The sequence below is a fragment of the Hyperoodon ampullatus genome (genome assembly GCF_949752795.1).
Source record: "Hyperoodon ampullatus genome assembly, chromosome: 7".
NCBI lineage: Eukaryota > Metazoa > Chordata > Mammalia > Artiodactyla > Ziphiidae > Hyperoodon > Hyperoodon ampullatus.
Genome location: NC_136920.1, coordinates 100,337,032 through 100,352,544, shown reverse-complemented (window position 1 = coordinate 100,352,544; position 15,513 = coordinate 100,337,032). Strand labels below are relative to the sequence as shown.

The 15,513-nt window shown below is 45.7% G+C and overlaps 1 protein-coding gene across 1 annotated transcript in view; it reads left to right on the top strand.

The window, feature by feature from the left end:
* TTC12 (tetratricopeptide repeat domain 12) overlaps window positions 1–14,766 on the top strand; it is a 41,293-nt gene extending 26,527 nt beyond the window's left edge. Inside the window, exons 13-20 of the mRNA XM_079707586.1 lie at window positions 879–939; window positions 1,729–1,866; window positions 2,331–2,429; window positions 2,904–2,972; window positions 10,790–10,891; window positions 12,441–12,540; window positions 13,401–13,626; window positions 14,636–14,766. Coding sequence (XP_079563712.1) covers window positions 879–939; window positions 1,729–1,866; window positions 2,331–2,429; window positions 2,904–2,972; window positions 10,790–10,891; window positions 12,441–12,540; window positions 13,401–13,626; window positions 14,636–14,711 — 871 coding nt within the window. The 3' untranslated portion in view covers window positions 14,712–14,766. The remainder of the gene's footprint in view (window positions 1–878; window positions 940–1,728; window positions 1,867–2,330; window positions 2,430–2,903; window positions 2,973–10,789; window positions 10,892–12,440; window positions 12,541–13,400; window positions 13,627–14,635) is intronic.
* Window positions 14,767–15,513: the final 747 nt, after the last annotated feature.

Below are 15,513 nucleotides of genomic sequence, written 5' to 3'. Positions count from 1 at the left end.
TTCAGGGGCTGTGGTCAGCCACTCCCTTTCCAGTCCCTCTAGGTGCAGGGGACAACCCGGCCCTCAATGAGCTTGGAAGCAGTAACATACTTAGAACAGTAACTCTCCCAGCAAGCAAATCTGCTATGCGGTGAGGCTTCTTTCCCTAATAGGAACTGCCTGGCAGACGTGTTGATTAAATGAAAGAGAAAGAGACAAAGTAGAGCCCTCCCAGCTGCCAGTGGCAGTATGGGTAACCATCCCCCGCGCTTTTTTTTTTCTTTGTTTAGCTGCTGCTGGGGAAGACAGTAAAAGTCTTAGATTTTCATAACTTTTCAGTTTTTTAAAAACTGCATCTTGTTTTGTTCTTAATTTCCTCATCAACTTTAGGGCGTCTTACTTAGGAACGGTCATACAATGAGAGAGAGCTGTTTGTGCTGGCAGCCGGCCATCAGCACGGGCTGGGAGGGTGTACTCGCCTCTCTAGCTGGTGGAGGTGTGTGTGCCTCGGGGCCCTCCTCATGGCTGTGACACGTAAACATGCTTACACCGTGTCTCCTGTTTGCACGGCACACAGCGTGTAGACTCAAAGCAAGGGGAGGGCAGGGGTGGTGCTAAGTCAGTTCGGCAGAAACCTAGGGATTCTAGCAGCTTCTGCATGAGAGGGCCACCCTCTGAGATCTTTTGTTTAACATCAAAGGCAAGTCTCCAGGCTAAGAAAAAGTAAAGCCACATTACCTGCCCAGTGACGACCTTTTTTGGTTCCGAATGAATCATCCATGCAGGGGCAAATCACACGGGCCCAGGGTTGGACGGTCTGCTCCATCACCCAAGATGCTGTATTTATGTTTTAGTTTGCACGGGGAAGAAATAAATCATGGCTGATGTTCTCTCGACAGATTCCAAGTCTGGTTCCAGGCCAGCCTTCCAGATGTTCTCCTGGCACTGACGGGCGTGCTGGTGAGTAAGCCCTCATTTTATCACCTGTGACAGACCCTTTTGGGAGCATGAGCGGGGCTGTTTCAACACAGTTTGCCCCCCAGAACTCCTGTTGCCTCTCAGGTTGATTAATCATTTATTCACAACTGGAATTTATACAAGTCTTGGTTGTTGAAACAGCAGCAGTGGGGGCAGGTGGAGATGGCATACAGGCAAAGCTGGTTACAGGGGAGGAAAGCCTGCCTGGGGGCTGCAGTAGGCGAAGAAGGAGATTTTGTCGGTCTCCATCAGTCTTCTTCTGAGCCAAGTCCCGTCATAAGTACCACATGCAACCCTGTCCCCTGAATGGCAGTCATCTCGGTCAGGAGGGCAGGTGTGGTGGTTGGAGCTGATGAGGGAGAAAATTGCCAGGCCAGGAGTCCTCCAGGAGAGCGTTCTGTGACTAGACCTGTCCCCAGTGAGACATAGAAGTTTCAGGGGACCTTAGAGGGCATACTGACACCCCAATATTTCACAGATGTGGAAATGGAAGGTCTGAAAAGGGACAGGACTTGTCCCAGTGCCCCCAGCTAGTTGATGGAGCAACCGGGATTAAGCCCTAGGCCTCCCTATTCCAGGCCAAGGTGATTTTGGGGTCTCCCCCTCTGTGTGCCTCCTTCCTTTCTGCCAGCATGACCCCACTGATGTCCCCATGTGGCATAATGCTATCTGGTTCCCAGACATTTTGGTGAGTGAGGGATGCCCCTAGAGATTATTCTGGCATCATTTGCCTGCTCTCTGCAGATTCGCTTTCTCTTCATCACCTTTTAGAAGAAAGATCCCAAGGTCACCAACACCTCAGCTCTCTGCCAGTGTATTGCCATTATGGGAAACCTCAGCGCTGAGGCTGCCACCCGACGACAGATGTCTGCCTCTGAAGAATTCAGGGATGCCTGCTTGGGCCTCATGGTATTTCAGCTTTTCTAGTCAAAATTGGTCTTTTACCTGCTTTGAGGTCATTGGCTTCTTCTTCATTATCTGGCTTTTCCAAAAATTCTGTTTGAGGGTGCTGGGGCCAGTGGCTTACCCCCTCTGTAACAGTAGGTTTGATGGGCAGCTGGCCTTACAGAGTCCTCCAGATCAAGTCTCTTCCACCCCAGAGATGTTCAAAGGGTTTTCTGTGGAGCTGGCTTGAGCACCCATTTCAGCAGCTCCATCTGCAGTTTGAACCCAGGGCATACAACATATGACATACGACATGAGGCACCACACACTCTGTGCTGTAAACTGGTCTCAGACCTTCCCACATCACTTAGGTTCATGACACTGACAATTTTAGGGAGTGTGAGTGACACTGAGACCATCGCCAAGGGGAACAGATGACCATGACAAGCTGCAGGAAGATCATTGATCACCTTGTTTTATTTCCAAAGGCCAAGTGTGAGGAGGATGTGGACCTGTTCAGAGAGGTCATATATACCCTCCTGGGACTCATGATGAACTTGTGTCTTCAGTCCCCCTTTGTCTCTGAGGTACCGCATTCTTTTCTCCCTACCTTAACGCGTTCTGTTGCATAGAACTGTTCTCATTTCTGCAAAGAGGATAGAAGCATGGCAGTGCTTCTACACTGGCAGTGGGAATGGGGAATACTGGGTGGACGCTCTGTCCCTGTGCTGCCGAGGGATGGATGAGTCGCTCTGTCAGGTATTGATTCTGAAAACCAGTTGAGTATCCAGGGCGCCGAGCACAGTGCTAGGTTCTGCACTTACAAAGTCAAGTACGATGTGGTCCCTGCTCTCAAGGTGTCACCCTGTAGTTAGGAGAGTTGGACGTGGGAAGAAATGAGAGCGATAGAAGAAGATGCTGTGAAGGAAATGTGGACAGATGTGGTGGTGGCGAGAGGGAGGGAGTGGAGGGGGTCGGTTCTACTGGAGCGCTCAGCAGGAAGCGGCAGAGGACCGTGACCAGGACAGGCAAACTCCTTCTCCCACTCCCTGCTGTTGTAGGTTTGGGCCCTGGAGGTGAGCCGGAAGTGCCTGTCTCTACTGAACAGCCAGGATGGAGGAATCCTCACAGTAAGCTTCTCCCAGGGAAATCCAGAAACAGCTTCCTTTGTTGTTCTCCTTTTGTTTAGTTTTGTTTTGAAGTCACCACACCTTTCAGATTCTACTGATTCTCTGAGATATGGGGCAGATTATATACTCCTCAAAACGATGCCCATAGCACATAAATACCGAATTTGCCTATGGTTTCAGGGGATTTGGTGACACCCCCCACCAGTGCCCATCTGTGGAGGCCCTAGAGTCCAGGAACCCCAGTTAAGAATCCCTTTTCTGTAAACTGTAGCACTTAACAACTTATCCAAGGTAATCTGTCTGATTTGTCCTATATCAAGCCATCTCTGTGAAAATTGGACAGGCCAAATGATTTTATTTGGATTCTTTCTTCCATAGTCAAAAAAGCCAGACACATATTTTGAAGCCAGTGATTCTGGAGGTTGTTTATGCATAATGGTTTTAGCCCCCTTGGAGATATATGCTAGAATGGCTTTCTTCTGTTTCTGACATTTCGCTAAGAAAATTAAGAAGGCCTATGGTTAGCACAGTGTATCAGGAGGAGAATGTTGACATGATTCAAGAGGCTGTTTGCCATTATCCTGCAATGTGTTCTTCACTCGCATTAGGAATCACCCCAACTTTTATGCCTATTAGGTCAGGGCCCTAAACCTAGAAATACAGTTGGCATCACATCCAGGGCAGGTCTGGGAAACCAGCCCTTCAAGGATCACAGCCTGGACACAAGCCTCTTAGATAAACTCATCCACCAGAGGGCAGACAGCAGAAGCAAGAAGAACTACAGTTCTGCAGCCTGTGGAATGAAAACCACATTCACAGAAAGATAGACAAAATGAAAAGGCAGAGGACTATGTACCAGTTGAAGGAATGAAATGAAACCCCAGATAAACAACTAAATGAAGTGGAGATAGGCAACCTTCCAGAAAACGAATTCAGAATGATGATAGTGAGGATGATCCAGGACCTTGCAAAAAGAATGGAGGCAAAGATCAAGAAGATGCAAGAAATGTTAAACAAAGACCTAGAAGAATTAAGGAACAAACACCAGAAGAATTAAAGAACAAACAGAGATGAACAATACAATAACTGAAATGAAAAATACACTAGAAGGAATCAATAGCAGAATAACTGAGGCAGAAGAATGGATAAGTGACCTGGAAGACAGAATGGTGGAATTCACTGCCATGGAACAAAATAAAGGAAAAAGAATGAAAAGAAATGAAGACATCCTAAGAGACCTCTGGGACAACATTCAGCGCACCAAAATTCTCATTATAGGGGTCCCAGAAGGAGAAGTGAGACGGAAGGAGAAAATATTTCAAGAGATTATAGTCGAAAACTTCCCTAACATGAGAAAGGAAATAACCACCCAAGTCCAGGAAGTGCAGAGAGTCCCAGGTAGGATAAACCCAAGGAGAAACACGTCAAGACACATAGTAATCAAACTGACAAAAATTAAAGACACAGAAAAACTATTGACAGCAACAAGGGAAAAATGACAACAAACAAGGGAACTCCCATAAAATTAACAGCTGATTTCTCAGCAGAAACTCTACAGCCAGAAGGGAGTGGCATAATATATTTAAAGTGATGAAAAGGAAGAACCTAGAACCAAGATTACCCGGCAAGGATCTCATTCAAATTTCATGGAGAAACCAAAAGCTTTACAGACAAGCAAAAGCTAAGAGAATACAGCACCACCAAACCAGGTCTACAACAAATGCTAAAGGAACTTCTCTAAGTGGGAAACACAAGAGAAAAAAAGGACCTACAAGAACCCCCCATAACAATTAAGAAAATGGTAATAGGAACATACATATCAATAATTACCTTAAGCGTGAATGGATTAAATGCTCCAACCAAGAGACACAGGCTCGCTGAATGGATACAAAAACAAGACCCATATATATGCTGTCTACAAGAGACCCACTTCAGACCTAGGGACACATACAGACTGAAAGTGAGGGGATGGAAAAAGATATTCCATGCAAATGGAAATCTAAAGAAAGCTGCAGTAGCAATACTCATATCAGATAAAATAGACTTTAAAATAAAGAATGTTACAAGAGACAAGGAAGGACACTACATAATGATCAAGGGATCAATCCAAGAAGAAGATATAACAATTATAAATATATATGCACCCAACATAGGAGCACCTTAATACATAAGGCAACTGCTAACAGCTATAAAAGAGAAAATCGACAGTAACACAGTAATAGTGGGGGACATTAACACCCTACTTACACCAATGGACAGATCATCCAGACAGAAAATTAGCAAGGAAACACAGTTTAAAATGACACAATAGACCAGATACATTTAATTAATAGTTATAGGACATTCTATCCAAAAACAGGAGATTACACTTTCTTCTCAAGTGCACACAGAACATTCTCCAGGATAGATCACATCTTGGGTCACAAATCAAGCCTCGGTAAATTTAAGAAAATTGAAATTACATCAAGCATCTTTTCCAACCACAACGCTATGAGATTAGAAATCAGTTACAGTGAAAGAAACATAAAAAACACAAACACATGGATGCTAAAAAATATGTTACTACATACCAAGAGATCACTGAAGAAATCAAAGAGGAAATAAAAAAATACCTAGAGACAAATTACAATGAAAACACAACAATCCAAAACCTATGGGATGCAGCAAAAGCAGTTCTAAGAGGGAAGTTTATAGCAATACAATGCTACCTCAAGAAACATCTCAAATAAACAATCTAACCTTACACCTAAAGGAACTAGAGAAAGAAGAACAAACAAAACCCAAAGTTAGTAGAAGGAAAGAAATCATAAATATCAGAGCAGAAATAAATGAAATAGAAACAAAGAAAACAGTAGCAAAAAATCAATAAAACTAAAAGCTGGTTCTTTAAGAAGATAAACAAAATTGATAAACCTTTAGCCAGACTCATCAAGAAAAAGAGGGAGAGGACTCAAATCAATAAAATTAGAAATGAAAAAAGGAGAAGTTACAGCAGACACCACAGAAATACAAAGCATCCTAAGAGACTACTACAAGCCACTCTGTGCCAATAAAATGGACAACCTGGAAGAAATGGGCAAATTCTTAGAAAGATATAACCTTCCAAGACTGAACCAGGAAGAAATAGAAAATATGAACAGACCAATCACAAGTAATGAAATTGAAACTGTGATTAAAAATCTTCCAACAAACAAAAGTCCAGGACCAGATGGCTTCACAGGTGAATTCTATCAAACATTTAGAGAAGAGCTAACACCCATCCTTCTCAAACTCTTCCAAAAAATTGCGGAGGAAGGAAGACTCCCAAACTCATTCTACGAGGCCACCATCACCCTGATACTAAAACCAGACAGAGATAATTTGAAAAAAAAATTACAGACCAATATCACTGCTAAATATAGATGCAAAAATCCTCAACAAAATGCTGGCAAATGGAATCCAACAACACATTTAAAGGATCATACACCATGATCAAGAGGGATTTATCCCAGGGATGCAAGGATTCTTCAATATATGCAGATCAATCAATGTGATACACCATATTAACAAACTGAAGAATAAAAACCATATGATCACCTCAGTAGATACAGAAAAAGCTTTTGATAAAATTCAACACCGATTTATGGTAAAAACTCTCCAGAAAGTGGGCATAGAGGGAACCTACGTCAACACAATAAAGGCCATATAAGACAAACCCACAGCAAACATCATTCTCAATGGTGAAAAAGTGAAAGCATTTCCTCTAAGATCAGGAACAAGGCAAGGATGTCCACTCTCACCACTATTATTCAACATAGTTTTGGAAGTCCTAGCCATGGCAATCAGAGAAGAAAAAGAAATAAAAGGAATGCAAATTGGAAAACAAGAAGAAAAGCTGTCACTGTTTGCAGATGACATGATACTATACATAAAGAATCCTAAAGATGCCACCAGGAAACTACTAGAGCTAATCAATGAATTTGGTAAAGTTGCAGGATACAAAATTAATGCACAGAAATCTCTTGCATTCCTATACACTAACAATGAGGGATCAGAAGGAGAAATTAAGGAAACACTCCCATTCACCATTGCAACAAAAAGAATAAAATACCTAGCAATAAACCTACCTAAGGAGGTAAAAGACCTGTACTCAGAACACTATAAGACACTGATGAAATAAATCAAAGATGACACAAACAGATGGAGAGATATACCATATTCTTGGATTGGAAGTATCAATATTTTGAAAATGACTATACTACCCAAATCAATCTACAGATTCAGTGCAATCCCTATCAGATTACCAGTGGCATTTTTTACAGAACTAGAACAAAAAAATCTTAAAATTTGTGTGGAGACACAAAAGACCCCGAATAGCCAAAGCAGTCTTGAGGGGAAAAAATGGAGCTGGAGGAATCAGACTCCCTGACTTCAGATTATACTACAGAGCTACAGTAATCAAGACAATATGGTACCAGCACAGAAACAGAAATATAGATCAATGGAACAGGATAGAATGTCCACAGATAAACCCATGTACCTATGGTCACCTAATTTATGACAAAGGAGGCAAGAATACACAGTGGAAAAAAAGACAGTCTCTTCAATAAGTGGTGCTGGCAAAACTGGACAGCTACATGTAAAAGAAGGAAATTAGAACACTCCCTAACACCCTATGCAAAAATAAACTCATTATGGATTAAAGACCTAAATGTAAGACGGACACTATAAAACTCTTAGAGGAAAACATAGGAAGAACACTCTTTGACCTAAATCACAGCAAGATCTTTTTTGACCCACATCCTAGAGTAATGGAAATAAAAACAAAAATAAACAAATGGGACATAATAGGACCTAATAAAAGCTTTTGCACATCAAAGGAAACTATAAACAAAATGAAAAGACAGCCCTCAGAATGGGAGAAAATATTTGCAAACAAATCAACGGACAAAGGATTAATCTCAAAAAAAAATATCAACAGCCCATGCAGCTCAATATTAAAAAAAACAAACAACCCAATCAACAAATAGGCAGAAGACCTAAATAGACATCTCTCCAAAGAAGACACACAGATGGCCAGAAGCACATGAAAAGCTGCTCAACATCATTAATTATTAGAGAAATGCAAATCAAAACTACAATGAGGCATCACCTCACACTGGTTAGAATGGGCATCATCAGAAAATCTACAAACAACAAATGCTGGAGAGGGTGTGGAGAAAAGGTAACCCTCTTGCACTGTTGGTGGGAATGTAAATTGATACAGCCACTATGGAGAACAGTATGGAGGTTCCTTAAAAAACTAAAAATAGAATTACCATATGACCCAGTAATCCCACTACTGGGCATATACCCTGAGAAAACCATAATTCAAAAAGACACATGCACCCCAATGTTCATTGCAGCACTGTTTACAATAGTCAGGTCATGGAAGCAACCTAAATGCCCATCAGCAGACGAATGGATAAAGGAGATGTGGTACATATAAACAGTGGAATATTACTCAGCTGTAAAAAAGGGACGAAATTGGGTCATTTGTAGAGACGTGGATGGATATAGAGACTGTCATACAGAGTGAAGTAAGTCAGAAAGAGAAAAACAAATATCGTATATTAACGCATATATGTGGAATCTAGAAAAATGGTACAGGTGAACCCGTTTGCAAGGCAGAAATTGAGACACAGATGTAGAGAACAAACGTATGGACACCAAGGGGGGTGACGTGAAGGGGAGATGGTGGTGGGCTGAATTGGGAAATTGGGATTGACGTATATATACTAATATGTATAAAATAGATAACTAATGAGAACCTTCTGTATTAAAAAAATTTTTTTTGAAAAAAACAAAGGATCATAACCAGGGAACTTGTTCCAGTGTTGTAAAAACCTTCCAAGCAGATCCAGCATATCCTGTTTGTGGCCAGCAAGCCTACAGTTTCCCTGAAGTCAATCCAGACTTACAGGGCAAAACTGTTTAACCTGGGCTCCAGGAAGATGTGGTAGGTCTTCAGGTTCCCTGGAACCCCCAGCAATTGTATAGAAAATTCTGAGTGTATGTGCATTTTCGTGGGACTGAAGAGCACCACAGCTTTCATCAGATCCTCAAAAATGATACACGACCCCAAAAGTGGTAAGCACCACTGTTCTTGGGTACTTGGGATTTTCTGGCTGGTGGGTCTAAAGCTGGGCCTGAACTAGTTCCACACTGGCCCTTCAAGGACTCTGGGGCAGATGTCCCCAGGACTCTGCTTGGCCACAGCTAGGTAGGTGCTGACCAGCTTGTTGAGCAGGGCAGTAGCCTTAGCAGGGAACCCGGTCCTTTAATACGGTGCTCTCTCTACTGCCTTGGGCCTGAAAAGAGAGCTGTACTGTCAACTGTAGTCACATCCTAGCCCTAGTAGGAAGTAGATTAGGGAAACAAGATAGGTAATATGATAATACACAAGCTTGTCCATTCTTGCTCTGGAGACTTCATTAAAATGAGACTAAAGACATTAGGGAAAAAAAGGCAGAAACCCACACCGACAAAGTGAACAGGCAAGAGGTCACCAAAGGGTAAGTTATTTTAGCTAGTTTCTGGAAGATGGAGAACAGCTGCCAGACTGGTGATTAATGCGGCAGGGCCAAAGAAGCCTTTGTGTAGAGGACAGATGAGGAGAGCCCAGCTGGGAGGTAGCAGGTCTGTCTTGCAGTTCCATGGAGAAGATCGAGAATTCAAACTGCCAGCTACAGCAGAGGCCAGAAGTAAGAGATGGGGGGACTGCATTTGGCAGCCAGGCATCTATTCCTCAGGCATAAAATGAGCGCTTTTTTCCTAAAGGAATTGAAAGACCAGAGAAAAAAGTTTTGCTTTCTAGTATTTGAGAGTGCCACCTCTCCACCTGTCAGTGGATAAACTTCCCATAAACATAGTGTACACAGACATACTGCTTTTTTCATACATGTGACTGTAGAGCTAAGGGTAGATCTCACCAGGCATATCAGGAAAGCCATACAAATAAATAGACAAAGCAAGGTAAGCAGAAAATTTGACTCTCAAAAAATAGAGATGAAGTAGAAAACAGAAGAAAAAATTAATAACTGTCACTCGTATCTTCAGAAAGATTCAAGATAGTGTTATGACCATAAAATAGTAACAGAACTATTTTTTAAAAAATCAGAACTGGAAAATAAAATCAGTGAAGTCTCCCAGAAAATAGAATAAAAAGACAAAGATTTAGAAAAGATAAAGGAAAAGCTAGAAGTCCCAGAGGATCCATCCAGGAAGTCCACCATCTAATAAGGGCCCTGTTGGTATCAAAGCCCCGTGGGTGATACAGGGCAGGACTTTCTTGCCAAGGGTTGAACGCTGGTCCTGTGTGAAGCTGGAATAAGCTGGGCCTCTGTGCACCTGGGGGCAATGTTGGCAGCCCTTAGAATTGCCTACTCAGCAGCTTTATTATAAAGAACAGTACTTGACTTGCTGTCAATTCCTTGGCCATTGTATTTTTAAAGTCAAGGTATTATTTTGCATCTAATACTAATGATTGTTTCTGCCTCACCAAACTACTTGTTGACTTTAAAAGGTCATCAGCATTTTAAGAAAAAAATTTCTATTGAGGTATAGTGGGTGTACAATATTATATGTTTCAGGTGTACAGCACAGTGATTCACGATTTTTAAAGGTTATGCTCCATTTATAGTTATGATAAAATATTGGCTATATTCCCTATGCTGTACAATATATCCTTGTAGCTTATTTATTGTATACATAGTAGTTTGTGGCCTTAACCCCCTACCCCTTTCTTGCCCCTCCCCACTTAGGAACGTTTAACCAGCCTTTCTTTCTGCTTCACCCAGAGAGCTGCTGGCGTTCTTAGCCGCACCCTTGCTTCCTCTCTGAAAATTGTTGAGGAGGCCCTCAGAGCAGGAGTGGTGAAGAAAATGATCAAATTCCTGAAGGTAAAATAACTTCATTGGTTACAACCTCCTGAATTTCCGGAGTGTCATATTTTATTTGGGGAACAGAATTAAGGAGGGCTTTGTTCAGTTAAGGTTCTTCTATTTTCCCCCTGCTGGCTTCTAACCTTCTCGAATGGAGATTCCCTTCTGCCTGTCCACCCAGACTCTGCTCTGACCAGCAATGTAAGATTGTTGAACAAATAATTGTTCATCAGATACATCCATAAAAACTGCTTACCACTTAAACCTAACTTTAAAAATGTATGGCCTCTGTCCTCGAAAAAGATGGTCTGAGTGGCTTCAACAAGGTTTCTCAGGTCCTGGTTTTGTTCATGGTTTCCTGCTCATGACGCTTTATCCAATTACCTGGAGAAGGTTGGAGATAACTCCATTTATGAGATATGTAGGCTGCAGAGTATCTGTGTGGCTTTTAAAAGGATGTTCAGACTTTCCCCGCAATATGAGTGCAGTGATTCTATGTGAGTTAGTACAAGAGTTAACTAGATTCTCCTGAAGTGGGAGGTGAGTTATTAGGTCGCATCTCTGGGTCCCGCCAGCGATGCATGTGCCCAGTGAGGTTCACTCCCCCACGTTACTGTGGTGACCCCACGGGAGACTTACTCATAAAGCCCAGGCTGAGTGGCACCAGGAAGCGTGCTCTGTCGGGGGGCTGCTTCTGGGGCAGGGGCGATATTGAGGGGGCAGGGTGGTGGGTGTGAGTTCAGGCAGCCACGTGGATGATGACCGTCATTCACTTTGTATAACTCTTGCACACCCACCGGAGCCTGCTGGTTGCATGCACACACATATGCATTATGCATGCCTTCACACACACATGCTTTTTTTTTTTTTTTTGCGGTATGCGGGCCTCTCACTGTCGTGGCCTCTCCCGTTGCGGAGCACAGGCTCCGGACGCGCAGGCTCAGTGGCCATGGCTCACGGGCCCAGCCGCTCCGCGGCATGTGGGATCTTCCTGGACCAGGGCATGAACCCGTGTCCCCTGCATCGGCAGGTGGACTCTCAACCACTGCGCCACCAGGGAAGCCCCACACACATGCATTTTAAAGACCCCACATAGGGTGATTTTAAGGGTTATGATTCGACAGTTGTCACCTCTTAAAATGACCTAGGTTCATAATGTTCTCCATGCAGGCCTGTCAGCCTGACAGCCTTCTCAAATCAACCCTCATGCTCAAGTGGTGAAATGACACGGGAGGGCCTTTTCCTCCCTTTTTGGTACATCTGCCAGTAGACGACACCATTCTGTTCTCAGCCACTCACTCCTAAGCCTTCCACAGGTAATTACTCAGGTGTACATGACAGGCCTACATTCATAGCAGGGATGAGGGCCACGTTAGGGAGGATGCGAGTGACACTGCACCTCAGCAGGGACCAGGCCCACTTGCCAGGAGGCACACATGATTGTCAGCAGAGCTCTGCCTCAGAAGTCTAGGAAGCCATGAGCACAATCACAGCTGCTCACTGTAGTTTCTGGCCGAGAACCACCATGGCATTGATTGTCTTTTCCTAATTTCACTCTGAAATCTAGTCAGGAGGCCAGACTGCGTCACGTTATGCGGTAAAGATACTCGCCATCTGCACTAACAGTTATCACGAAGCACGAGAAGAGCTGATAAGACTGGATAAAAGTAAGTGATAGTTTCTTTAAGTGGAGCCCACATTAACCCAGAGGTTAATCAAGCCGTGAAGCTGCAAAGGGAACTACCGGTGAGGAGGGAGGAAAGACTGGGGATGATGCGTCACCCCCTCCCCGGACTCAGGCAGTGTGTATGAAGATGACGTCACCTCACCTCCAGCTCTGAAAGCTCTTAATTAGCATTCGGCCACGCACAGGTACCACATCTTTGCTGGAAGACTCAGCTGGGAAACAGCTCAAAGATAACAGAATCAAAGCTGGGAGCTACCTCCCCACTCCGAGTAAACTGAGATTGTTTGTAAAGCATTCTGCTTAGACTGACCTAACACGGGTCCTCTTCCTTCCCAGGGGAAACACCTTAGTGACCAAGGAGAATGGCAGAGGCTGAGCCTGGCTTTAGTCTAGTCACTGCCCTGTCATGCGGGGCAGGGGTCCTGCTAACGCTCTCCTTCCCACCTCCTCTGGGCAGCACAGGCGTGAACTGAGGGGTTCCCCACTGAGTGGGGGGCAGGAACCTTTCCTGTGGAACCTGTTCCTGGCCCCGCAGGTACAGGGTGCCAGCCCATGGCCTCCCACTCAGGCGGGGGCTGTTGGGTGGAGCTGAGAGGTGCAGATTGGGGATGTAGAGAGAACGGACCTGTCTGATGCAAAGCCTGCATTCCCGGGACAATTGAGTCCTGCCAGGCTCTGCCCCGGGTTCCTGAGGTCCCTCAGAGACACAGCCAGGAGCCAGAGAGCTTCAGAGCACTCAATAGGGATTTGCCGAGTAGGTGACATGTCCATCCACTGCCACCTCCCTGTGCCCCCCATGTTCCACTGCCAGCCTCCTGCTTGTTCTCCTCCACCCTGTAGAGCTCGGTGTCCTGATGCAGCTGCTGGGCTCAGAGGATGAGATTCTGTTGGGCAACGCCACCCTCTGCCTGGGGAACTGCGTGGAGGTGCCACACATGGCCTCGTCCCTGCTGACCACGGACATCGTGCCGGTCTTGCTGAAGCTCGCAGGCGGCGATGCTCAGAAGACGGCCGTGCAGCTGAACGCGGGCATCGCCCTGGGGAAGCTGTGCATGGCCGAGCCCAGGTGCATGGCGCGGCAGGGAGCCCAGCTGCTTCTCTGGAGGATGCTTCCCACACCCAGGGCACTGGGGAGAGCTCAGGCTGCAGCCGGAGAGGGAACATGGTTATGGGACAGGGATCTTTCTGGGCACCAGCAGCCGTCGTCTTCTGTCTGCTCCATTCCCGCAGGCTCCTCCAGCCTCTCCTCTCTCTACCCCTCCTCCCTCTCACACCATCTCCCCTTCTCTCTGTCTCCTTTCTCTCTCCTCTGCTTTTCCAGAAACAGACCTCCCCCGCTTCATTTTTTTTTTTTTTGCTTGGGACCTAAGCGTATGGGAGAATGTCCTGGAGGGTAAATTCTTGCGCTGGAGAAAACAGACGAGGTTGGGGAGCGGCATGATTAAGACCAGCCAACAAGCTGGGACAGGAGCCTGCGCTTGACCCGGGTATCGTGCCTCTCTCAGCCCAGGCTTCCGCCCTGCTCTGCCCCGATCTGAGGCGCTGGAACGCCTGGTCCTCACGTTCCTGGAAGGTGCCCACCTGTGGCTGAGTGTGGTGCCCTGGCACAGGAGGGGGTGCCTTCCATGGTGGGGAGGGCCTCTGGCCTGCCTGCTTCCTTCTCGCACAGGCTTCCCCTCCCACCCCTCCCCTGGAGAATGAGAGGGTGGGCCTGGATGACGTCTAAGGTCTTTTCGAGTTCTGATTGTTCAAATGGAAGGAATGGATAAAATCTTTCTTCTACAGAAAGCAAAGCACATCAGCTAGGATGGGCTCGCTGTGGCTACCTGCTGGGGAGCTCCCGAGAGCAGGTCCTGCAGGTCCCTGTCACATCTGCCACTCACACAGCGAGTGTCGCCGTGTTTTGTGGGCCTCCTGAGGGTCTCCCCACTTTGACCTTTAGGGCTCCCCAGGGCAACAGCAGCTGCCCTGTCCTGCCTTCCCAGCCAGCTTCTGCCTGAGGGGAGATGCCTCTGGGGGCCAGGTGTCTGCACCCTGGCATTTATGTCCTGGAGTTTGTGTTCTGATTATGACAGGTTTGCTGCTCTACTGAGAGAGCTTCACGGGATGGAGATTCTCAACTCTACCATGAAGTACATGGACAATTCTTGAGAGACGTGGCGTCCGTGTGAGCTCTGGCTTGTTCCTGTGCCAATAAAGACTTTCTGAATATCCACCCCAGAGCTGAATACTGATCTTCAGAGTGCTCACCTGTTGGTTTCACTGGTCACAAGACTTTCCCAGACTCTCTGGGAAGCAGCAGCTCTAGATAGGAACTCGGTTCCGCCTAACACCCCACCTGCCCCTCTTGCTGTTTCCTGCTGGCAACACGCTAGAAGCATCAGGTTTTTCAGGAGTGGCATTTTGGCCTCTGTTTTCCAGCTCTGAAGTGCCAAGACACAGCTGCAGCGGTGTCTGCATGGTGAGCCTCCTCAGGCCTGGCTGTGGCGCACGGTCTTGAATTCAGTGGGTTGAGTGGTGGGTGTGGTTCCCCAGCAGGGAGTTCTGTAAGGTCCAGGGGAGTCAGTCCCGGAAGCACCACCCCTGCCTTCCTCCGCCCCATGCAAGGATGTTGTGACCCCCCCTTCCCTTAAATTGTCTTCTGCTTCCAGTGCCAGTGCAGAGGGGGACCTGTTTCTGTCCTGAACTCTCACAAATACAGACATAATCTATTTCTCTAACCCACCTTGCTCTTCCACCCCACCCCCAAAAGGCACTGCTCCCTTACAGTTGCCCTCCATCCACTCTGAAACTGACAGGGTCACCTTTGGACCCCAAGTCCCTAAGCAAAAAGTCCAATAAGTGCCACCACTCTTCCACTTCTCAGTACCACCACTTGACTGTTTTAGGGTAGGAGGCGGGACCTGCACGGTAGAGTGAATGCCAAGTGTCCCTGACCAAAATTCCAAAGGCC